Raw genomic sequence first — 26,727 nt, forward strand, 5'->3', positions numbered from 1 at the left:
GGAATGTCTGGAGGTAGGATATAGCTGAAGAGGGTCTGGCAATATTTTGCAGCGATTTGTGCTCTATATCTATGGCTCTGTCATAAATGACAAGGGTGTTATGTGTTAGTACAGGCTGTCACTGTGTGCCTCTCATATCAAGATATTCTCCAAGAGAGACTTTAGTTTCAAAGTGTAACTGAACTGAGGGAATTATTTTGGTGTGGCCAGTAATGATGCATAGAGCATTATTCTGAATGGTCTACAAGGTGTTGTAATGGGTATTAAATATGATGGAGGTCCTTATCAGGGAAGGTTAGGACATCGCTGATCTGATACATTGCTCACAGAGCAAACAAGGTGTGTCCATTTGTTGCCCAGTCTGTCCCTGTACAGTAATTGTGATGAGTGTGCTGATTCTGAGGGTGCACTGCCTCTTGATGTCTTGTATAAGGTTGTTGAATGTGAGTCCAGTGTTATATGTCACTTCAAAGATGTTAGTGAAGAGTGTGTAAGGCAGAAGTACATTGTGATGCTTGAGGTGTCCCTGTGCTCATGATAAGATTGCTGCTGATGATGAGTGTGGTGGTGGATATGGCTGGAGTGATCATTAACCTGCTGCCCTCGACCCTTGCCTTAAATGTGTTGAGACAGTTTTGTTGCAGTGTGCAAGCTGTGTGTGCAATGTGTCATCTGCATCTGAGGCAATATTTGTTGGGATGTGGGAATATCAAGCACATACAAGTTGAAAAAGGTGGGTGAAAGAATGGATCCCTGTGGAATTTCGTTGTTCATAATGGCTTGCCCTGGAGTGTAACATACTTTAGTCTACCAGATAAATAGTTGGCAAGCCAATGTTTGGTGATGTTCTCCATTTTTGTGCTGTAGATTATGGTGATAAGTTTCCACTGGGGGATGGTGTCAAAGGCTCTACTAATGTCTACTGATGTAACAAGCATATGTTTTGCAGTGTCATTTATATCTTGTACTTGTTACCACAGGACTTTTTTTTTTTTTTTTCTTACTTAGAAGTATGCCCTAATTGTGAAGTGGTGAATAAAGGCTACACCTAACCCTTCCATTTTGAAAAGTCTATCATCAGCAAAATTTAATCTGGATTTTTTTTTTTTTTTTTTTTACTTTACATTACTCAGAACTTTTTTTTGTTTTTGTCAGATAAAAAAAAAAAAAAATGGTTTTAGATCCTTTTATAAATTAGAAGCATGTCTTACTTGAAGCTGATTCACTGAAAGTTGCATTTTGTCTGCCCATATCCCAGACTTTAAGAGGACTGACTGTACTGTAAAAGAATGGTGGCAGGTATACCAAAAACAGCGGCAAAAGATGAGGTGAGGACAACGCGCTTGACAGTGGGAGCGTGTGCTGTAATGGCCTTCAATACTCGCAGTGTCCCCTCCCGCGCTGGACCCATGACTTCTTCCTCAGGTACCACTCGTTGGGTGGCATCGGGGAACGGGCTTGCCACATGCATGACACCAGTGCACCCCTCTACCGCCCTAACACAACACAAGGTAGAGAAAAAGTAGAAACTGAATAAAGGAAGAAAAGTAAATGTTATAACTATACAGAACTGAAAAGGAATACAGGTACAGTACAAAGGTAGAAGACAAGTATAAAAATAATATGCTATGCTGCAGCTACATAAATGAAAGGTAAATATTGTTACTAAACAGAAAAAAAGAAATATAAAGGTAGTAAGAAGAAAGATAAATATTATGACTAAAAAAGGAATCATGAAGGCTTTAGGAATAGATGATGGACTGGCACTGCATTCCCCTCCTCCAGTGGTGATCAGCCATATAATCAGCATCAGAGAAAACTATCATATTCTACTTATTCCAAGACATCCTTGCATTGCCAGAATGTAACAATAACAGTAAATAAATGTCAGGAAAGATGGAAGGATTAAGGACACAGTAACAAGTTGGACTTCATAATCAAACATATTGTATTCCTTCATAGAGGGGCCACACAAATGTTTGAAATTGTCCTTTCCAGTCATTCAAATGAGAGATGGTACAGTGAAAGGATAAAAAGATGACACTGAAAACTGATGATTTTGTTCTTAAAAAGAAATTCTGTAAGAAGATTATCCCCTTACACTGGTGGCACTGTATCTTCTTCCATAATAATTGTGGAATTACTGTATCAGGAAACTACATGTTCTGCATCCTTTGCTGTTTTAAGTGTTCAAACTGTTGCACAGTATCTGTTTTCCATCATATTCTGGTGAAATTTTTTTTGCACCTTGTACTAGCAGAAGAAAATTGCACACATACTGACAACCAGCCTACTGTAGTACTGTACAAAAAAGCATATCTGAAAGGAAGCACTCACGCATCGCGCGAGCACACACACACACACACACACAGTAGCTGGAGCAGGTCGAAGAACAATGAAAGCAGATACTGTAACAGGGAATGCTGGATGAAATGCAAATGGGAAATAAAAAAAATACAGGACAATCAAAGCAAGGAGCAAAAATATTCCAGTCAATCCAGTCTCCTACATCTGAAAAATTTCAGTCATGCTTCTATGGACAAAATAGCAAGGAAATGCTAAAAGAGGAATCTGCAGGGATCCAGGATATTGAAGAACTTTGTGGTTGTCCCCTAACCAAAGATGGTGTTGGAGCAGCTGGTGAAGACAACCCTGGTAATGGTCTTGGCTGCAGTACAGGCAGTCAGGAAGCGGGTTGTAGCCTCAGCTAGACCCTCTGCCTCAGGCCCACTTAGGGAAGCTGTGTGTACCACTTTGGCGCAGTTTTCCAAAGCCCTTTAGTATTCAACCAAGAGAAAATTGAGCAGAAAACTGTTAGAACATGAACATAAAGAAACCAGCGCAAATGTGAACATCATTACAACCAGGCAAAAAAACAAAGTACTTCAAGTGGAATGCGTGAGAGATTATGGAATGTCCTGGAAGGAGTCGTCTCTGTGTGGGAGAGAAAAACTTGGAGGTCCTTTTGATGGACTATCCCATTTAGGTTACACCATCAGGCAGTACTTAGATAGACTGGCAGACCAGGATGGGATAAATCAGAGGATAGGGTAAGAAAAATATACTGGTCCCTCATGTAGCACGTCATTTTCTTGTGTGGATTTCAGAAGCACAATGAGTAAAACTGTGACATCTGTCGCATGTTACACAATCTGATTGTGAATAGTGTGGCTTGAGTCACTCCCAGATATTGTAGTCAGCTCCAGTGTCAGTGTTTTGTGTTCTATGTATGTGTCTTGTCTGGGTTGTGTTACGTTCTGTATGCTGTGTTCAGTACACTGTTATAACAACATATGTATGTAGGAAAAATGCTTAGAGTGCTTTTATGTAAAGATATAAAGGAGAAAGGGTGACTCTGGCCAAACAGTCAGAAGCAATTAGGCCTTTTCAATGGTTTTTCAATAGTGCTGTACTTCTGGAACACAGTTTTCTGTAACACATGAATGTGACAGCATAAATTACCCGAGCTAAATGAGAGACCGGTGTACATTACCACATGGTTATTCCTAACATGTTGTAAATTGTAAAGCAAAGTGACAGTAGCCCCTTCCCCCCCCCCCATTCCTCTAATAGTATTGGCATAACACTGCTCACAACCTGAGGTACTGCTGGTTGCTGTTTTGACAAATATAACTGATTCATAGTGACAGTGGATGAAAAGGGTGGGAGGGAAACAGGGGAAGAGCTAAAGTTCTTTATTCCTCTAATGTTTTGAACTACATTCTCTCTAAAGATGGATTCTGTTTAGTTATTTACTTTATTATTGTGAAGAGAGACACTGTGTATTTATTTCTCAAATGTTTCAGAAAACATTCTCTCTAAAGATGGATTCATATATTCATTTCTCTAATGTTTCAGACTACAGTACGTTCTTTCAGAAGGTGGGTCCCATTAATTTATTTCTCTATTGTTTTGGACGAAATTCTCTCTGAAGATGGGCTCTGTATTTATTTCTCAAATTTTTCAAACTCATTCTCTCTGAGGGTTGACTGTGTAGTCTTAAACATAAAAGAAATTATGTACTTAAGCTCTTTCTTGGATTTCCCTCCCACCCATTTTACCCTCCCTTGATGGGTCTGAAGGAGGGTGAATCTTGTACTACCTTATTTTTCTAATTCAAAGCCAGCATGATCATATCATTGCTATATATTTCCCACTTTATCTTGCTGCTATGGCATTTGGTCATACAGACACCTTATGTTCTTGGGAAACAGGATTAGGATAATGGTGATGAATAGATCAGATCACTGTACTGTAGCAGCCATCAATTTACAGTAAAGAAAATCAGCATCTGCTTATATTTTTCTGATGGCTGTGGCTGAAGAGAGAGAAGTGAAAAGAGTAATGTTGTACATATTACTGAAAATAAGGAGACTGAGCTAAAGAAATAAGTACAGTCCCCCAGTGAAGTATTTGTCCCAGTACCTTGTGATGTGGAGCAGAACCTTAAACTGGAATCACTGGAACTGGCAAATTCTTGAGGAAATGAAACTGGAACTGTGAAAATATCTGCATAATTAGTAAATGCTTTTTTATTTTTCATCATAATTGTTCAGACAGGAGGGAAAGAAAAGTGAGTTCAGACAGGAGGGAAAGAAAAGTGACAATACTTCTTGGAGAACTAGCCTATACTGTACATAAATTACAACAAGTGAGTCATTGAGACGTAAGAGGAAATCCCAAAATAAACAAATTTAGGGATTTGTATTTTTATCTAACCAGTATATGACACATAGGGAGACACTGGTGAATGGGATAAGAATGGTTATGAATTGATTCAAGTTGATGGAACACATTCCTTTGTAGTTAAACAGTACAGCTGCTGTTGTAAGAGTATTCCATCCACCTCACCTTAGTAGGGACCTGTGATGGGCAGAAAAAATACTGTACAGTATATATTTCCATCCATAAAATCAGAGTGCAGTAATGATCTGTTAATGCAATGGCATTTAACATCTTCAACATATGAATAATTAGATTCTAATCTTTTTATTCTTTCTACCACTGAACAAGCAGGAAATATTTATATTTTATTTTTATTTTTTTTTAACTGGAGAGGTGAGGTATTGTCATCAATAACTCCCTTGATGCTAGGCATTTCTTGTACAGTATACTCAATAAAACAGTCTGGAATTAATACAAACATTCTAAGTAAGTCTTCAAAGTGAATTGGTTACTGCATACCTTCATTATTGGCAACTAAATGCAAGCTGCCTCAGGTCTACTAGAATGAGTTGGTTGGGTAACATTTTTTATGCATGCAGCCATACAGACAGTATTACAGTATATATTAATACATACAATGTTAATGATGATGATGATGAATACATCTGAAATGGCTGTTGCTACAAGGGAAGAAATCAGTATGGTATAATTATGATATGGCAGATTGTACAGCATTGTAATAAAAACCAGTATGGTACTGTGTTATGATAGTGATCAGATATTAGATAGATTTTAGGTAGTTTGCAGTCTTTCCAGCACATTGTATTCTGGCATCTCTGAATGAATGGATCATGATTTAGTACTCTTGACTGATTATCTTGGGGAAGGAAAAATTATGCAGGCTCTCATCTTTAGTTACATTCTATGTGCTTTAACATGCAAGTCTCATATATACTGTACTAACACAGTTGTCCCATTAACACAACCATTTTTGTTTGGGCTTGGTGTAGTGTGTATTGTTGTTACTCAACCTCAGTTCACCTAGTCAAACAGACCCATAACTGCAGGTAAGCAGTTGTCCCTATGGGGTTGTCCCATGGGTTCACCACACTGTTGATGTGGTGTCTGCGTCTTATGTGGTATGAGCTGTATAGTGCTCTGTTGTGTGGGCCTGTTCTACAAGAGTGGCATGTATCATCTGTGATTCCACCCACCCTAGATCTAAGCTGGTACCTAAGGGGTTGGGTGATATCCAAGTCTAGGCTTGGTTAGGTGAACTTGATCAGCTCTATTTAAGGTTACCTCTGATGGGTGGATGTCAGGAAGAGAGGGGGCTTTCACTGCAGTACAGTTTTCTGAGTTGTACTGTCTTGCACATGAAGTGAGTACACTATGTCTTCATTTTTATACTGTATTTACTCTATAAACGTGAACCAAATCAATTGTGTAATTAGGAATAATGTGGTGAATAATGTAGAAAACTTTAAATATCTGGGAACGATTGTCTCATCTAATGGATCATTAAACAATGAAATTGAGGAGAGGATTAGACAGGCTTGACGAGCTGTTGGAATGTTGAAATCTGTTTGGAATAATATGCTTTCGGTACATACTAAAGTGAAAATTTACAAGTCCATGGTTAAACCAATTTTAATTTATGGGCGTGAGTCATGGTACAGTACAATTGCAACAGATCAGAAAGTATTAGGATTTGAGAATAAAATACTGAGAAGGATTCTTGGGGTAAAGTGGCAAGACAGAGTTACAAATGAAAGAGTTAGGGATATGACGAGAGTGGAACCAGTTAATGAATATGTGAGACTGTCTTGCTGGAAGTGGCTGGGGCGCATATACAGAAAAGAAGGTATTTTAATACAGGATGTGCCAGAGTGGACTGCTAGAGGAAGAAGAGGTAGAGGTAGGCCGAGGGAAACCTGGTTGAGGACAATGAAAAGAGAAGCAGGAGAGGAGTGTTGGTGGGACCTGAAGGTGATGGCAAGAGACAAATATTGGTGGAGAGAGTTCATCGAGGCCCTATGCATCCCATGGGGTGCCACAGGAAATGATTGATTGATTTACTCAACTTAGCTTAAAACTGCCATTTCCCATCTTGAATGCTGAACTGCAGCAATAGATTAGTACTAAAATATGATGCTAGTAGTCGCAAAGGAGTGCTATTGAAAGAATGTTGAGCCATAGCACTGTTTTTTTTTTTTCTTTTTTCACTTGAGCAATGAGAAATAAGCTACAAAAGGACAAAAATCTGGGTCAAGTTAAGGTGAAAAGAGTAGTGTTGGAATGTGTGTGGGTAGGGTATTGTTGTCTGCTAATGTTATTGGCACTGCCATATAATGACAAAAGTGTTATTCGTTAGTAGACTGCTGTATAGAACTGTGTACTGTACTGTCTACTGTATCTATCTACTGCCAGATGCTATAATCCTGTAACAGGTGGACATGTGACTTTGAATTAGTTGTTTTACAGGAAGGGACACTTATCCTCCGCCAACCCACTAGTTGACACACAGAGAATACATATCGGTTGGTTATGTGGTTACCACCCAGTGCTGTAAAAGGTTTCCTGGCTTACAGGAAACCATTGGGCTTGTCACTCAATGTAAAGCCACCTGGAAAGGAAAAAAGAGTAATAAAAAGTGACAGGAAAGATGGAAGAAATAGGACGACAGGAGAGCAGACACAGAAAATGAATGACATAGGTGAAGGAAAAAGTAAGCAGCACTACATCAAGTGAGTGGATGATGGTCACCACCACCTACCTCCAAGAACTGTGTATTGTACTACAGTAGTCCCTCATTTATCCGGATGGTCAGTATCCGAATGTGTTCATTATCCGGATGCTGGACCTTGGCTGTATTAAACCATTATCCGAATTTACTTGCTATTATCCGGACGTAAAAGTCCCTGAGAACTTTGGCCGGCCAGTCGACACATCCAAACATTCAGTATCATGGTCACTGGGCTTGAGCCGTGAGTGGGAAGTAGTCAGTAACCCACAACCAGAGCTAAAATGTCCGTCCGCCCCTTTACTGAATGGTCAAAGTCACGCACTCGTCCAATCACTCCCAATGAACCTCCACCACCCGAGTAATATGAATGTTTCCCACAAACGGCGTCAAAACATCTGTATGCATCCCCTCCAAATGTCCAATGTTGCACAGCCACTGGGCTAAGTCTTTCCCAGCTGCCACCACCATCGAACACAGATCACAAGCCATGAGTACATGTTCAGTGACAGCGGCCGTCCGCCTCTCTGCTGAATGTCCAATGTTGCGTGGCCACCAGTACAGACAGACAGACACACACACACACACACACACACACACACACACACACACACACACACAGATTCCTTCCCATGATATGATTACATTATCAGTAACCTCTTTAGAAAAGCATATGATAGTACTGTGTACAGTACTGTATGTGCATATGTACTGTACAGTACACTTCTGTTCAGTACAGGTATTCGTTTCAATACCACAGCCAGCCACCTTAGCCAAGCAGCCCTAATGGGATAGGTTAGGTTTGGTTAGGCTAGGTTAGGATATGATAACATACGTAATTTTGCCTAGGAAACACACTGAGCATATATTCAAGAAAATATAATTTTGCCTGGGAAACACATTGAGGACATTTTCGAGAATATCCAGTGGTTATTTCTAAAACGACAGGGTGAGCGTCGTTCCTGGCCGAGGGTTCCTGGTGGCCACCACACTTGTAACACTGACCACACGTCACGAGTAAATGTATGTTAAAAGCGCCTGTCTGCCTCTACACCGAATGGCGGAAGACCCCTGGCCACTGGGATTAGTGTAAAACCCCCCACCGCGCACACCTGTCCACTTCCCTACAGAATGGTCGGAGTCGTCTGACAGGCCATATTAGTCATACAATGCCTGAGGCGGTGATGTACTGGTCATCCGCTGTTGCTATCACTTGCTAACCCTTGCCTGGGCGAACGTAAGTGAACCTTATATGCAAATGTCAGTTTGATGTGTTTTGCTTCTGTGTTTGGGTGCGATATGGCAACGCTGTACTGCTTGCCGGCCAACACGAGCCTGCACCTCAGTTCCTGCCTTTGTTTCACCTAAGTGACTCGCTTGCAAGAATGGCTGTGAATGCGGTTGCTTCTGTGGTGGTCTCCTACCTTCTTCAGGTTATAGCCCTCCTCTGCTGTATTCTTGTGTGTGTGGCGGTGGCCCCACCACCACCTGAGATGTGGAAGAGGTTCTGACTCTGGAGAAGAAACATGAGATATTGGGCAAGGTTGATGCAGGCTGGCCCACAGGATGCATACAGGGAAGTCCCAGTTAACAAGCAATCACTTGAAGATAATACGCTAATATGAGGCCTTGGAATTTGCACTACCACCTGTTTAATGAGCAGGAAAACCCCCCCAGAATCCCAACTTACGAGAATTGAGATGAGGGTATTTGTATTTCATGTGTATTAACCCTTTATTCCTGCTTAAAATTGTCTGTCACAAGTGTTGGTGGTCGGTGGAGGTTACTTGGCTGATTGTTCACCCCATCCCCATTTTACCCATAGTTTATGTTATTCTGCTTATATTAATGTGGTTTTTATACTTCAGGTGTGTATTACCCTCTTGTATTAACCCCTTACTCCAGCTTAAAATGATCAGAAAGTCAGTTTTGGCCTTGCTTCCTAACCCTATTTTTCCCATAAGTTCTTCTATCTATCTATCTATCTTGCCAGACGCCTTAATCCCTTACATGGGGTGACCATAAACAAATCGCCTCCACATCACCCTGTCACCCGCCATTTCACTGCCCTGCTCCCAATTCACACCCCCCTCTCTCATAAACCTCTCCACTCCATCCCTCCATCTCATCCTTGGCCTTCCCCTCCCTCTCTCCCCCTCCACCTCATTCACATACACTCCTCGTCAGTCTCTCACTCTCCATCCGCTCCACATGGCCAAACCACCTCAGTGTGTTTCTCCTAATGCCTCCTATCACATCCACATCCACACCACAATGCTCTTTCACATCCTTATTTGTCAGTCTCTCTCTCCATGTGACTCCACAGGCTCCTCTCAAATAACTCATTTCCACTGCTCTCACTCTTGACTTATGTCCCTCCAAAAACGTCCAAGCTTCACTTCCATATGTCAGAGTTGGTATCACAATACTGTCATGGTAATAACTTTTTCACTTCCATGCTCACTTCCCTGTTTCTTATCACTTCCTCCAAGGAACCAGCAACCTTTCTTCCTTGTTGTACCCTTTCAAGCACTTCACCCTCCAAATTTCCATCCTTACTCATCACACTACCCAAGTACTTAAACACACTCACATTTCCCATTTCTTCATCATCTAACCTCACTGTACATTCACTGACTACACTTCTCTCAAAGACCATAAATTTACCCTTTCCTACATTCACCTTTAAATTCCGTTTCTTACACACTCTCCCAAACTCATCCACCAAGCCTTGCAGCTCCCCTTCGTCTTCACTTAACAACACAGTATCATCAGCAAACAACAGTACAGGGAGCTTCCAAACACTGCCCTCTCTCATTTAGGCCACTCCAACATCCACTGCCCTACCCTGTATCTCTTTTATGACCCCATCTATATACAGATTGAACAACCATGCATACATGACACATCCCTGTTTCAACCCAACCTTCAAATAGAAAAACTCACTCAGTTCACCATCCACACGCACTGCAGCCATAGCACCCTCATACATACTCTTCACGGCATTCAGCAACTTTCCATCTACTCCATATATTTGTAATACTTTCCACAATCCTTCTCTATCCACCCTGTCATTTGTTTTCTCCAAATCCATGAAGGCTGCATACAACTTCTTTCCCTTCTCTAGACACTTTTCCACTAAAGATCTAAGAATGAATATCTGATCTACACAACCTCTTCCCTTCCTAAAGCCTCCCTATTCTTCTCTAACTAATTCCTCTGTTACTTCCCTAACTCTGTCAATAAGTATCCTATCGTAGAATTTGCATATTACACTAAGAAGACAAATGCCCCTATGATTACCACATACTTCTTTTTCCTCTTTCCCTTTGCAGAAGGGAATACAGTAAGACCTCACTATAACGGACTAATTGGGGCCTAAACAATTCCAAAAAATGCAAAATTCCGATAAAAGCGACATCTGGACTTCCCCCTGCTAACACATTAGTCTGGATCGCATGAACGGTTTTTAAACTGTTTTGATTACCTTTACGGTACTGTACTGTGTTATAACTTCACTACATTAATCAAATGGTATGATATATATAATAATACTGTACTGTACACTGATAAACATGTCTTTTATTTACCTTACTGTGGGAAACATAGCAGAAGTGGTCAGGCAGTCCGGACTGCTTTTGGCTTTATTGGACTTTTTCCAATATATAGGAATTTAATCCGGTAGCTCCTCAAGTCCAATAAAAGTGAATTTTGGTCTATTGAAATCTGTTATATCGAGGTTTTACTGTAATTATACTTGACTTCCAATCATCCGGGACCTTACCTTCTTCCCAGGCTAATCTGCACATCTTCCACATTCATTCTACTAGTGTCTCTCCTCCTACTTCAGCATTTCACCACACACTCCATCAATTCCTGGGGCTTTCCCCATTTTGACTTTATTCATTACTTCCACAACTTCCATCCTACTGATTTCTTCCTGTCTTCTCACCTCCCTCCTCCTCCCAGCCATTCCCCAGCCACTTATACTCACATTACTTTCATTCCCCATGTTCAACAATTCATTTAAGTGTTCTCACCATCTGCTCACTTTTTCTCCCTTCTCATCTAGAAAGCTACCATTTTTACCTTTCACTCCCCTACTAGCTTCATAAGTTCTTCACTTCGTTTAACGAGAATCGGCTAACGAGCAAAATCCTTGCTCTCAATTAGCTTGTAAGATCAGGACCTGCCTGTACTGTACTTCACAAATATGATCTAGCCCATTCAACATTGCCTGATATCAAGAAGTCACGTGACAAACTTACACAGTACGGAGAGGACTTCGGCAAAAGCACACGTAGGGGCGACAGGAAGGTAACAGCCCAGGCCCAGCACACCATTACTGACAAGTCGACACTGAAGGGGTTTAGCCAGCAACGTGGTGCTGGTGTGCTAGTGCATGGGATCGAGGTGACGGCTGCTGCCAAGAAGTTTGCACGCCTGCACAACATGCAGGACTTCAAGGCATCCGAGAAATGGCTCTTTCACTTCAAGCTTCACCGTGGACTTACTGGCCGTAAGGCACACGGCGAGGCTTTGGATGCGGCTGTGGAGGAAGTAGACCCGTTTCACCAGAAAGTGCAGCCCTGATCAAGGATGAAGGCCCTGCCCTTGGTCAAGTACCGTATATAACACTGACAAAACTGGTCTGTTCTACCACTCCTTGTCCACCAACACCCTGGCTGAGGAAAGGGAGAAGACTGTGCCAGATCGAAAGTTGTCCAAATCAATGTGTGTCTGTTTTGTGCTGTGCCAATGCTAATGGGACGCATCGCCTCAAACCCATTGCTGTCGGGCATGCAAAACAACCATGCTGTCTCTGTGGGTTGATGGATAGTCTACCAGTTGTGTGGTATCATTCTTTGAAGGCCTGGTTTACTGCTAAGATCTTCAGAGATTGTTTCCACAGACACTTCGTCAAGGAGGTTATCCGTTATCAACCAGAGGTCCTTGGTATCGCTTCCGACCAGGTGAAGGCAGTGCTGCTCCTGGACAATGCCCCTGCGTGTCCGTCTGAGAAGGATTTGGTTGCTTATGACGGGTGGATTAGGTGCATGTTTCTGCCACCTAATATGACTGCTCTGATTCAACTAATGGACCAGGGTGTTATCATGGGTGCGAAGAAACTGTACTGCCAGAGGCTCCTGAACGAGGTGATGGATGAGCTGGAGGATGAGGACGTTGCCAAGGACACACGTGGGGAGCAGAGCATGCAGAATCTTCGGTGTTTCGACCTGAAGTCTGCAGTGTTCAACTGGGCAAATGTGTGGAAGGAAGTCATGGTGAAAACCCTCGAAAGTGGTTGGTCTCGTCTCCTCCAGGGAATTGAAACCAAGCATGACTTCCAGGGGTTTGACATGGATGATTTCCACAGCTGCCTTGGGACAGCTGGAGAGCAAATGGACGTCGATGATGTGAGGGATTGGTTGGATGACGATGGTGGCAATCCTGGTTATCAGACCATGTCTGATGAGGAGATAGCCACTGCTGCCTCTGCGGGCATGGAAGAGGACAGAGACCAATGAGGATGAGGATGAGGACCCTGACTCGCAGCCCTCCGCAACTCCTTCAATCCCTTGTCTCAGTGTCCTCCGTGGTTACCTGGAAGGGGTGCTGGAGTATGCTGAGCACCTGCACTGTGACAGGGAGTTGGTGGTGCTCAGCCTGGCAACAGAGCTACAGGGAGTCCAGGACACTGTCATCCTCCAGCAGAATCATCAGTCCTATTGTCAGACCAGGATCGACTCCTTCTTCAAGCCTGTGACCTCCACAGGTGCCAGCCCATTCTCACCACCACCACCACCAGCTAATTTCCTGCCTTCACCATCGGATCCGCAACCAGGCATGTCGACCGCCGCTGAGTCTCCGTTGGACGTAAGTTTGCGGTTGTCTTCGGAGTCTCTTGAGGTGAGTACTGTAGGCCACCATTACTGCATTGTACGTCACCAGCCACTGTCCAGCTCCAACAGGTTCAGGAGCAGGAGTTCTTGGACATTTGCTAGGTGTGAATGTTTACTACTAGACCACATGGGACAACTCTACACCTGCTGGAGGTGTGCGGGTTAAGAAGCCTGTCTGTGGTGCACTTGGTGGTAAGTACCCCAACATTTCCCAACCGAATGTTTTTTGGCACGTAACTTTAGGTTTCTTAAACAGTTTCCTTGGTGTAAAAATTTATTTAGGATATTCCTATGCATGTCTTGATGTCAAAATATGGCAGAATGACCTGAAAACAGTGACAAAAATAGAAGGGGGAGGCGGTGGCTCAATCGGTAGAGGGGTGGCGTGGGGTCCTAACGGATCCAGGTTCAAATCCCAGCTGGGGCAGGGAACAGTTTAAGGATTTGAATTTCATTAAACTCAGGCTTTACTGATCTACCAGAAGACCCGCTGACATGTCGTAAAAATACCCCCGCTAATACCAATACACCAGTCCTGTATGAGACAGCCCTAGCATGTATTCAATATGGACGGTGGGTGTTAGCGCCGAAGTGGTGACATGTAGAGGTGTATGGTATGTAGAAGGACTACTGGGCCTTGATAGCAGGCTGTGAAGCCTATGCCCAGAGTCAGACATTAAAAAAACATACAGTAGTGTATAGGTACAGTGTTTTTTGCCTTTTAATGTTTTCTTTGCATGGTTTTCTTGATGTTGAAAATTATTTTGGATAATCCTATGTATGGTAATCATAGGGGCATTTGTCTTCTTAGTGACTTAGTGTAACAGGAAAAGTATATGGTAGGATACTTACTGACAGAGTTAGGGAAATAACTGAGGAACTGGTTGGAGAAGAACAGGGAGGTTTTAGGAAGGGAAGAGGTTGTGTAGATCAGATAATCATTCTTAGATCTTAAGTGGAAAAGTTTCTAGAGAAGGGAAAGAAGTTGTATGTGGCCTTCGTGGAACTGGAGAAAGCATATGGCAGGGTGGATAGACATGGATTGTGGAAAGTATTACAAATATATGGAGTAGATGGGAAGTTCTTGAATGCTGTGGAAAGTACAGGGTGCTAATGCTGCAGTGTGTGTGGATAGTGAACTGAGTGAATTCTTCTATTTGAAAGATGGATTGAAACAGGGATGTGTCATGTCTCCATGGCTGTTCAATCTGTATATGGATGGGGTTATAAAAGAGATACAAGGTAGGGTTGTGGATGTTGGAGCAGCCCTAATGAAAGACAGCAGTGTTTGAAAACTCCCTGTACTGTTGTTTGCAGATGATACTGTGTTGTTAAGTGAAGACGGAGAGCTGCAAGGCTTGGTGGATGAGTTTGGGAGAGTGTGTAAGAAACGGAATCTAAAGGTGAATATAGAGAAGAGTACCGGTAGTTATGATCTTAGAGAGAAGTGAAGTCAGTGAAAGTAAAGTGAGGCTGGATGAGGAGGAAATGGAAAATGTGAGTGTGTTTAAGTACTTGGGTAGTGTGATGAGTAAAGATGGAAGTTTAGAGGGTGAAGTGCTTGAAAGGGTACAGACAACAAGGAAGAAAGGTTGCTGGTTCCTTGAAAGCAGTGAAAAGAAACAGGGAAATGAGCATGGAAGTGAAAAAGTTACTACATGACAGTACAGTATTGTGATACCAACTCTAATGTATGGAAGTGAAGCTTGGACCTTGTTGGAGGGACAGAAGTCAAGAGTGAGAGTAGTGGAAATGAGTTCTTTGAAAAGAGCATGTAGAGTCATATGGAGAGACAGACTGACAAATGAGGAAGTGAAAGAGCATTGTGATGTGGATGTGATAGGAAGTGTCAGGAGAAACATATTGAGGTGGTTTGGCCATGTGAAGCGGATGGAGAGTGAGAAACTGACGAAGAGAGTGTGAGTGAGGTGGAGGGGGGGAGAGGGAGGGGGAGGCCAAGGATGAGATGGAGGGATGGAGTGAAGAGGTATATGAGAGAAAAGGGTGTGAGCTGGGAGCAGGGCAGTGAAATGGCGTTGTACAGGGCGACCATGGCGATTTGTTTGTGGCCACCCCTTAGAGGATTAAGTCATCTGGCAATAGACAGATAGATAGATGTTTTGATGTCAAAATATGGCAGAATGACCAGAAAACACTGCCAAAATAAGGAAGAGTACTGTACATACAGTAGTGTATAGGTAGGGTGTTATTATTTTGGTTTTCAATGGTTTTTTCTGCAAGGCTTTCTTGGTGTTTAGCATTACGTTGGATATTCCTACGTGTGTTTTATGTCTAAATATGCCTGACTGACTGGAAAACACTGCCAAATTAAGCATAGGTACTGTAGAAATAGGTTAGGTATAGGTTGGAGGTTGGGTATTGGTAGGGTCTGGGTATGGTAGGGGTATAGTGTTCTTTATCCGGATGTTGCCACTATCCGGACATGCCTTTGGCTCTATTATGTTCAGATAAATGAGGGATTACTGTATAATATAGATTTACCTAACAGGAAGGACTCAAGTTTCAAACTGCAAGTGAGCTGTGGCAGTGATATTGGTGCTGCCAGTAATGATGCAAAATGTTCTGTGTGTTTTGCTTGGTCTGCTAGGTCTTGTAGTGGATGGAGAGGCCCATGCCAGAAAGGCACTGGACATCACAAATCTGCTATACCTGTATTATTTGCAGAGTAGAGAGGTCTCTTTTTGTTGTCTACTGTCTGTCTTTGTAAGTGCCATAAGTACATTGTGTCTGGGAGTGCATCACCTCTTGGTACATGTATGTATGCTCAGAGAAATACAGCTGCATTTTATCTCCCGCAGCAGTTCATAAATATAATCTGCTTTCACTCTGGCCATGGAAATGAGTGCACAGTACAGTACCTCAGAGATTAGCAAAATGCAGTTTCACTGGTTACAAACTATTACAGTAAAAGTCCAATATTTTGGCATCCAATTCCCCGGCAAATCTGACATTTCGGCAGTTTTGAGAAATAGTCCCATTTACGAAAATCTCCGATCGTTCGGCAGATTCTCCGATTTTTTTCGTCAGTCTTGAAATTCTCCATGAGGCTCGCCAGCTAGCTACCCGCCTTTACCTGCCTTAGTGAGTGAGATAGTGAAAGTGGTAGAACGAGTCTACCACTGCCATGAAGCTCAGAGGCTAGCTCTTTCTCCTATAGCATAAAGAGAGAACAAACATGTAGTGAGTCTAGCATGGGAAAGAAAATCTGTTTCGCCATTCTTCCGAGTTGTTGCCGTGCTGCTGCCGACTTCTCTTGATTCTTCTGTGTGCTTTGTGAACTTCGTACCGAAATACCTCTGAAATTACTATTCGAGTGTGCTGTAAGCACCGTAACATCAGAAAGGAGCTTTGTAACACCTGAGTGGACCAGCCGTGTGTTGTGAACAGTATAAACATCTGTGTGCTTTGAAAATGGCCTCCACGTGTGGAAAGTTAACTGGTGTTAGCAAGAAGCGTACACATAAGATGTTGACTATTGCTCGGAAAATTGAGCTGTTGAAAAAATTAGAGGCTGGCATGAGTAGGAAACAGATTATGGATGAGTTTAACGTAAGCTCCTCTGCTCCCTCCTCTCCATCACCAACAGCAGTCTCTGAACCTCAAGCTCTACTGCCGCAGCAACAGGGAGAAGAGTCCTTAGAGCCTGTTGCAGGACCCTCTTCTGCTGGGGACTTCTTCCAGCAGTAGCAGACTCCAATCAACCCCTTCTATTGTACATATGTAAATAAGGAACCTACTATAAGTTTAGGTAAGTGCATGTGAACTTGTAGGCCTACTGTACCATTACATTTATATACAGTATGTTCACTAATTTCTTTATTTTTCATATTCATGTATAGTACTGTATTCATTACAGTATTGTACAGTATCAAACAGTATACAGTACTCTCTCCAAACACATTTGTAATGATATGAGTAATGATGATAGTGTTCACCGAAACATATAAGGTACTGAGTGGGTAGGGTTTTCGATAATTCGGCAATTTTGATATTTCAGCACTTGCCTGGTCCCATAGATGCCGAAAAATCGGACTTCTACTGTATTATTATTAGCAGTAGTAGTAAGAGAGAGTAAGAAGAGAGTGGATGAGGAATTCGGAAGGAACTTGAGTGTAAAGTGGAGGGAATGTAAAAAATTGTTCTGGAATGAGGTAAATAAAGTTAGACAGGGTGCCAAAGAAGTTAGCTGGGGAGTAAAAGATAAAAATGGTAGATTACTAGTGGAGAAGAGAGAAAAAGTGAGCAGATGAAGAGAACATTTTAAGGAATTGTTGAACATGGAGAATGAAGGTAATGCAAGTATAAGTGGCTGGAGAATGGCTGGAAGGAGAAGGAATGTGAGAAGAGAGGAAGAAATCAGTAGGATGGAAGTTGTGGAAGCAATGAAGAAAGTTAAAATTGGGAAAGCACCAGGAATTAATGGAGTGTGTGGTGAAATGCTGAAGCATGGGGGAGAGATAGTAGTAGAATGGATGTGGAAGATGTACAGATTAGCATGGGAAGAAGGTAGAGTCCCAGAGGACTGGATGTCAGGTACAATTATTCCCCCGTACAAAGGAAAAGGGGAAAAAGAAGTGTGTGGTAATCATAGGGGCATTTGTCTTCTTAGTGTAATAGGAAAAGTATATGGTAGGATACTTATTGACAGAGTTAGGGAGATAACAGAGGAATTAGTTGGAGAAGAACAGGGAGGTTTTAGGAAGGGAAGAGGTTGTGTAGATCAGATATTCATTCTTAGATCTTTAGTGGAAAAGATTCTAAAGAAGGGAAAGAAGTTGTATGCAGCCTTCATGGATTTGGAGAAAGCATGTGACAGGGTGGATAGACAAGGATTGAGGAAAGTATTACAAATATATGGAGTATATGGGAAGCTGCTGAAGGTCGTGAAGAGTATGTATGAGGGTGCTAAGGCTGCAGCCTGTGTGGATAGTGAACTGAGTGAATTCTTCTATTTGAAGGCTGGATTAAAACAAGAATGTGTCATGTCTCCATGGTTGTTCAATCTGTATATGGCTGGAGTTATAAAAGAGATAAATGGTAGGGCAGTGGATGTTGGAGTGGCCCTTGTGAGAGAGGGCAGTGTTTGATCACTTGCTGTACTGTTGTTTGCAGATAATACTGTGTAAAGTGATGACGAAGGGGAGCTGCAAGGCTTGGTGGAGGAGTTTGGGACTGTGTGTAAGAAATGGAATCTAAAGGTGAATGTAGGGAAAAGTAAAGTTATGGTCTTTGAGAGAAGTGAAGTCAGTGAATGTACAGTGAGGCTGGATGAGGAGGAAATGGAAAATGTGAGTATGTTTAAGTACTTGGGTAGTGTGATGAGTAAGGATGGAATTTAGAGGGTGAAGTGTTTGAAAGGGTGCAACAGGGAAGAACGGTTGCTGGTTCCTTGAAAGCAGTGATAAGAAACAGGGAAGTGAGCATGGAAGTGAAAAAGCTAGTACATGACTACTGTGATACCAAGTCTAATGTATGGAAGTGAAGCTTGGACCTTGTTGGAGGGACAGAAGTCAAGAGTGAAAGCAGTGGAAATGAGTTACTTGAGAGGAGCATGTGGAGTCACATGGAGAGACAGACTGACAAATGAGGAAGTGAAGGAGCGTTGTGGTGTGGATGTGGATGTGATATGAAGCGTTAGGAGAAGCACACTGAGGTGGTTTGGACATGTGGAGAGGATGGAGAGTGAGAGACTGATGAGAGTGTATGTGAGTGAGGTGGAGGGAGGGAGAGGGAGGGGGAGTCCTTGGATGAGATGGAGGGATGGAGTGGAGAGGTATATGAGACTGGGGGGTGTGAACTGGGAGCAGGAAAATGAAATGGCAGGGGACAGAGCGACATGGAGGTGATTTGTTTGTGGCCACCCCTTATGGGATTAAGGCATCTGGCAATAGTTAGATAGATTATTATTACTATTATTATTATTATTATTATTATTATTATTATTGTACTGGTATATTTATAGATTTACAACTTTATTCACATGTTTGCACTACCTATCTTACATTGATGTCTTTTACCTCTGAAACCCTAAAGAATACTGAATCTTATGTTGGGGGGACACAAGGATCAATTCAATGCTGCCGTTGGATTTTTTTTTGTGTGTGTGTGTCTCCCCACTGACTGTAAAATATAAAACAAAGCTTATGTTATGAATCTCTGTGATACCATATTTTAGGGGGGCTTAAGAAAGCAAAAATCATGATATGGTAACATATCTATTTCATATTTTATTATTAACATTGGCAGCACAGGTATCCAGATCTGTCTGAATTTACATATCCACATATCACTTTATTCATCTATCTGCCTGTCAGTCTACATCTATCTAACCCATCTTCAGCCATTTTTGTGTATAACTGGCAGCAAGTGCATTTTTGTGTCTACTAATTCTAATCTATATCCTCACTAAAATGTTTTTTTTATTTTATTATTATTATTATTATTTTTTTTTTATACTGCAAGGAAGAAGAAACCAAAGGCTAGAAGCCGGCAAATTGTTCCCTCCAAGAGCAAAATAGAAACAGGATATTAGAGAGCCAGATTTAAGATCTGTTCATTTCAAGATGCCTGGACACACTGTTTAAAAGACTGGAGGTCACAGGTAGTAGAAAATATAGACAGATGAAGACAGCTCCAGAGATGACCTGTTGCATACATGAATGACTGGGAATAATGAGTTAACTCTTGCATCAGTGCTGGACAAAAAAGGGATGAAAATTTGTTGCTAGACAGATGCTATGTGCCCGTCGTAGGGACGTGGAGCAGACAGTTCAGAGGAGCAGTGATCACTGAAGTATTTATGGTATAGCAGGTCTGTGATCCACTTATACTGTATATCAACAATGCCAGTTCTAGGCTTTTGGTGGCCCTAAACGGGACTTTATCTGAGGTTCCTCCCAAATACAGGCCACCTGCAATTTACATGAAGCCAATTAAACCTATATAAGCACAAATAATATTGTCATTAGTAATAATAGCAATTAACACAAAACAAAAATGTACAAAAAATAATATTTGACAACCTGAAAAATCGCTAGATTGGAGACACCTTTTAGAATGCTTTGTATTAAAAGTATATTTCAATTACTGTATTTCACAGAATTATGGAATCGGACAGCAAGTACAACTTATTTCAATAGATTTTTCTATCAATGGTCCCTGACTGTTTGTCCCCAGATGGTTCTTAGGCCTATATCAGACTATTATTATTATTACTATCGCACATTTTGAGCTGAACAGAACTCTGCACACACACACACATATATATATACAGGTATATCCCTGGAAAGAAGGTGCTCCCGGCAAGCGCTTGTATCATTTGCCCCCAGAACCAGTCCTCTAGGACATCGATCTTTTTCTCACATCTCTCATCCATTTTCTTTGTCATGCGCATTTATGCTCATATGTATTGTCTCTATATTTGCACCTATTTACATAAAATTACCATCTCTCTCTCTCTCTCTCTCTCATCCACATTTCTACATACGTACATAGTCATATTCTCTCTCTCTCTCTCTCTCTCTCTCTCTCATCCACATTTCTACATACGTACATAGTCATATTCGTATGTATATGTGTGACGTGTCTACTTATTTGCCTCCCAGCTTTTCCTTTTCTCCATACCAAACTAAGCTGCCGACCAATCTACCTACTTTCCCATCATTCTGCCTATCTGCCTGTCGAGCTGCTAGTCTGTCTATCTGTTTATCAGTGTATGTCAAACTACTATCGCGTGTCACATCCTCCTTCTTTGGTCACATAACTCAATGGGGAACAACTTCAGGAAACAAACTGATGAGGACCACTGTTTGTTCAGATTAGTCTACAGAGTTTAGTCTGTGCATGTACCTATCTGTCATCATATGTATTTTTTTGTCAACTGGTCGTACCATTTGTTTGTCATACCCTATTTCTTTGATTAGATCAGCAGGCCGGTACTTTCATAGGCAGCAGTTGGAACAAACTTCCTAAGGGCGGTCTGACTAACCTACATTTGTTTACTTACCTATCCATGTATAGAGTATTATATATATATATATATATATATATATATATATATATATATATATATATATATATATATATATATATGCTCGTATTATTAATATCACTCACTTGTCCCATCCTTCATCGCTAGTCAGATCGGCGGCCACTAGCTCTATGGGAAACTTTGCGTCAGGCACTAAATTCTTAATGGGCGCGACTTTGGCTTCATTGCTGAGACTGCGCACCGTCCCACGCACCCTGTATCCCTCCTCCAGCAGCAACTTGGCCACGTGCGAGCCCAGGTACCCGCTCACTCCAGTTACGAGGATTACTGTGGGAGGAAATACGTCATAAGTTACTGTGGAAGGGAGGAAAAACAAGTCATAAGTTACTGTGCGAGGGAGAAAACAAATATGGAATTTGAACGAGGTTAGGCAAGAAGGTGGAAGAACTTCGGTTGTGGGAGAGGAAAGTAAGTTAATGTGAGGGGGTAAAGTAGGCTACGCATGAAAGTAGAAGAAATGGGGACAGTTTCACTCCACAGTGATTACGAATTAGTTTGATTTACTACTTCTACCTGGAGGCGATTTCACTGAACCTGGAAAAGGCTTTAACTGGAGACATGAGGTATACTTTAGTCCTCCTTAACAAATGCAATGCGATTTTTTTTTTTTTCCCGTAAGTGAATAAAATCGTCTTGACTGCAGGAGCTAAGGAACAGAATTAGAGGGAAAATGGAAGGATTTGTTTGAGGGACGGAGAGAAGTTGAAGTACTGTGAGAGAGAATGGGATAGAATATGAAAAGAATTACCGTAGCTGGAAAATGTTAGGGTTGCTTTGCGGAAGAGAAATGGCTGCCTTCTGTTTGCTGTCCTGGGCTGTGGGAGGGAGAGGGAAAGGAGGCAGAATTTGAAGGAGAGAACTGGGGGAGGGGGAGAATACAGGGGGTTGATTTCTGAAAGGGGAAGAGTTAGGCTAAAGAGAGGTACACAGATAATATACCTTAATCTAACAGAGAGCAGGAGGGGGGGGGGGAACATTGAGGGACCAAGTGGAGGAAGCAGGAGGATGAGGGGTGAATAGGGGAAACAAAATAAGCCAAGCAACTGTGGAAGAGAGTTATGAAGTCAAATAAACCCAAAAGGGGGGGGGATAGTTATGTAGTCTGGGAGGCAGTGTGAGATAAGGGAAAGGAAGGGAAGGGAAGGGAAGAATTAGTTGGAAGAAGGGAAGAAGGAAGGGAAAGGGGGTGAGTAGGGGAGAGAGAGATAGTGGGGAAGGGAGGGAAGGCGGGATATGAGGGTAACGGAGGGAAGAGGAGGATGGGGAGTAGGGGAAAGGAAGGGGAACCGAAATATGGGGGAAGGGAGAGAAGGGTGTGTGTAAGGGGAAGGGGGGGTTTGGTAGGGAAGAGAGGAGAAAGGAGGTACAGGGGAAAGGAAGGGAAAAGAAGGTATCGGAGAAGGGACGGGAAAGATGGTAAGAGGGGAGATAGGGGATGGAAGTGGGGGTCGGAGAAAGGAAGTGATCAGTAAAGTGCAGGGAAGAAGTGCCTATGTGAAAAAATGTCCTTTCTATGATTATTGGCCGGTTTGTTGTGCTTTGTAATTCACCGGGTCGGTCAGGATCACTTGATGGTCGTGATCGTCAGCTTTTACCCTCCCGGAAGGGAGCTGAAAGCTCATATAGTCCGATCTAAGGGCAAGGCTGTGACCTTCAGACACCCACACATCCGTCCCCTTGCTCCAGGGGGACAGTAACCACCCACTTCGTCAGTGAAACTTTTCGCAACCTGAGCGGGGCGCGAACTCCCGTCTACCAGATGGCAAGCGAGAACGTTACCACTGCACCAGCAAGCGGTGTGAGAGAGAGAGAGAGAGAGAGAGAGAGAGAGAGAGAGAACGTTTCTTACATGGTGATTAGACTTTCATATTCATAGAAATACATATTGTCTGTTTTTAAACTGTTTAAAAACGGGGAGGTAAGGAACAATAAGGGGGAAGGATAAGCATATATTGATATAAGGAAAAGGCAATATTTAACAGAAAAATTGCAAGAGATGGACAAAAAAAGAGAAGAGGTGTGAAAATGAGAGGAAAGAGAGTAAGGTGGAAGACAGACGGAAGGAAAAACATGGGAAAATTAAGAGAAACAAGAGGAGGAAGTAGTGGTGGAATGAACGAGTAGGAGGAGGGAAACATGGACGGAGGGGGTAGAAGTGAAGGGAAAGAGATTAGAAAGTCAGATAAGATACGGGAGGGTGAGGGAGAGGAGAGGCAGGGAGGCAACAAGGACCGGTACAGACAGGAAGAGAGGAGGAGGGATAGGGGAAGCAGGGAGGCAACAAGTACCGGTATACAGACAGGGAGAGAGGAGGAGGGATAGGGGAAGCAGGGAGGCAACAAGTAGGTATACAGACAGGAAGAGAGGAGGAGGGATAGGGGAAGCAGGGAGGCAACAAGTACCGGTATACAGACAGGGAGAGAGGAGGAGGGATAGGGGAAGCAGGGAGGCAACAAGTAGGTATACAGACAGGAAGAGAGGAGGGATAGGGGAAGCAGGGAGGCAACAAGTAGGTATACAGACAGGAAGAGAGGAGGAGGGATAGGGGAAGCAGGGAGGCAACAAGTACCGGTATACAGACAGGAAGAGAGGAGGAGGGATAGGGGAAGCAGGAAGGAAGGTTGGATGAAGTAGAAAAAGGACAGAGAAGAAAAAGCGAAGAAAGGACAGGAAAACAATATTCGCGTATAAACAGAGCACACGGAAATAAGGAAATACGACAGGAATGAGGGGATGGAACTGGAGAGCGAGGAGGGGAAGAAGAAAAAAGAGAAAGAGTGAAGGTAGTAAAGAGTAATAGAGGAGAAAGGAAAGGAGTAAGGAGAGGGAAAAAAAAGGAAGAGGGGAAGAAGGAAAGGTAGGAAGAAGTGAGGAGGATATAAGATAGAGCGATGGGAGGAAAGTAAATAGAGGGATGATAATGGCGGAGATTATTGCCTTCCTTCATTACGATGTGTGTGTGTGTGTGTGTGTGTGTGTGTGTGTGTGTGTGTGTGAGAGAGAGAGAGAGAGAGAATTACGGACGAAAAGAAAGGTGAAGAGAAAGTAGAGATGGGAACAGAAGAGGAGAGAAAAGAAGGAAGCTGTGAAGACGAGACGGAGATGAAGAGTAGGCTAAGACTTATACGAGGGGAAAGAGAGAGATTGAAAGACGGGAAAGAAGAGAGATGGGAGGGATTTTATGAGGTGTGTTGTGTAGTCTCTCTCTCTCTCTCTCTCTCTCTCTCTCTCTCTCTCTCTCTCTCTCTCTCTCTCTCTCTCTCTCTCTCATTTATTCATTTCCATCCTCCTTCCTATGTTCCCTTCCTATACATCAACACATCACCACCACTAACTACTACAACCACCACGACTACCAGCTATTCAGTACCTCCACCACCGCATCTACCATCATAACCACTCAGCTACAACAACCACCTCCATCATCACCACCACCACAGCTACCACAGCCACCATTACCACTGCCACCACCACTACCACCACCACCACCCCTACCTCCATCCACCACCACTGCCACTGCCCTCACCACAACACAATAGGTCCATTATAAGGTAAAGCAACAAAATGGCGTCGCAAGTGGAGTGCCTTTATCAATTCACTCCTTTGCTTTTTAAAATTCATGCTGTATTCCTTACTAACCTTCCTGCTTTATTTATTGTGTATTACGTTTCCATTCCTTTTAATTTTTTTTTCTTTTTGTGTGTACATATATATCTTCCTCTTTGTCTCCCATTTTTTTTATTTCATTTTTCTTTACTACCTTTACCCCTTTTTTGTTTTCTTATCCTTTCTTCGTTCATTTTTTACTTATTTCCTTCTCCTTCCGTCTGTCTTATTTTCCTGCATGCTATTCTTCCATTATAACTTTTATTTTCTTCATTTATTTTTCTTTACCTTTTACTCCCATCCCTTTCTTATTTCCCTGTATTATGTGTGTCTTCTTTCATTTATTCTTTTCGTTTTCCCATATTTCGCTTACTCTTTTTCATCATTCCATCTTTCCTTTGTCTTGGTGTCTTTTCTTTTTTTGCCCATTCACTCATTTTCCTTTTCTTCTATTCTTTATTCATTTTTCTTTCTTCCCTTTTCTTTCCTGTCTTCGTGCTTTCTGCCTTGCTTTCTTTTCTTTTCTTTCCTTTTCATCCTTCCTCCATCATCTCAGACAAGTGCAGAGCTTTCATTAACACGCTTATTCTATTATATTGTTTTTTAATTCCTTTACATTCCCTGTTTCTTGTTTGTCATATTTTCCTTTTACTATTTTCCTCCTTATCTTTCATTTCATTTCTTCATGCCTTACCGTTTTTTGTGTTACTGTCTTCTTGGTCACTTATTTTATTATCTTCCCCTTCTTCCTTTTGTGTTTTCTTCCCTACTTTTTCTCTTCTTTCCCTTCGCCTTCCTTTTCCATCTTACCTTTATTCCGTTGCTCTTTTCTTCCAATAACCTTCCTTTTAACCCTTTCTTTTCTTTTTCGTACATAGTTCTCTATACTTCTTTGTTGCTTCCTTTCTTATTCATTTCATCCTTATTCTCCTTCTTCTTCTACTTTATCTTCTTTTTTTCACTCTTATTTCACCTACTTTCTCTTCTTAATTTTCTTCACTTTCCATCGTTTTCATTGTCAAATCTTCCTTCCTGTTTGCTTCCACCTTTACTTCCCCTCTAGTTTATACTATTTGTTCAGCTTGCTCCTTTATTCGCTTTCTTTTAGTCCTCTTTCACTTTGCCCACTCTCCTTCTCCTTTCCCATCCATCCATCCTTGCTTCCTCGCTTCCTTTTTTTTTTTTTTTTTTTTTTTATCATCACTTCTGTCTGCCTCCTTACCTTCTTGCCTACCTATATACATACCTACCTGCCTACCTACTTACCTACCTTTTCTTTGATGCTTCGTTTTACTCACACCCTTCTCTTTCTTTAATCACTTCTCCTCACCCTTCTGCTCCTTCTTCCCTTCTTTACCTCTTTATCTTTCTCCCTTTTGTTCCTTCTCATTTTACCATGTCTCCTTCCTATATTTTTCTTTCCAGTTTCGCATTTATTATTTTACTAACTCTCTTTCCTTTAATTGTACTTTATTTATTTAACTTTCTCTCTTTTGTTTTTTGTTCCGTATCCGTTCTTTATCAGTTTCTTTTGTGTTTCCTTTAAGTCGATTTTCCTTCCCTCTCATATCCTTCCCTGTCTTCCTCCTTTCCGTTTCTCCTCTTCCCCTCCTTTCCCCCTCCCCATCCCCTTCACTCCCCTCCTCTCTCCTCTTCCTCCTCCTCCCATTCACAACTTCCCTGCCCATGCTCTCTCTCTCTCTCTCTCTCTCTCTCTCTCTCTCTCTCTCTCTCTCTCT

The 26,727-nt window shown here is 42.2% G+C and overlaps 1 protein-coding gene across 2 annotated transcripts in view; it reads right to left on the reverse strand.

Moving 5' to 3' along the window:
* LOC145402316 (uncharacterized) overlaps nucleotides 1-26,727 on the reverse strand; it is a 119,199-nt gene that overhangs the window by 30,603 nt on the left and 61,869 nt on the right. The window contains exons 2-3 of one of the 2 annotated variants that reach the window (XM_080274456.1): nucleotides 21,448-21,649; nucleotides 1,306-1,496 (exon numbers count right to left, since the gene is read on the reverse strand). In XM_080274456.1, coding sequence (XP_080130582.1) covers nucleotides 1,306-1,496; nucleotides 21,448-21,649 — 393 coding nt within the window. Of the gene's footprint in view, nucleotides 1-1,305; nucleotides 1,497-2,617; nucleotides 2,776-21,447; nucleotides 21,650-26,727 lie in introns of both variants that reach the window. The other variant, XM_080274457.1, reaches the window with a different exon arrangement.

This window comes from Coenobita brevimanus, chromosome 57 (genome assembly GCF_032717465.1).
Source record: "Coenobita brevimanus isolate Jiangsu-jjx chromosome 57, ASM3271746v2, whole genome shotgun sequence".
NCBI lineage: Eukaryota > Metazoa > Arthropoda > Malacostraca > Decapoda > Coenobitidae > Coenobita > Coenobita brevimanus.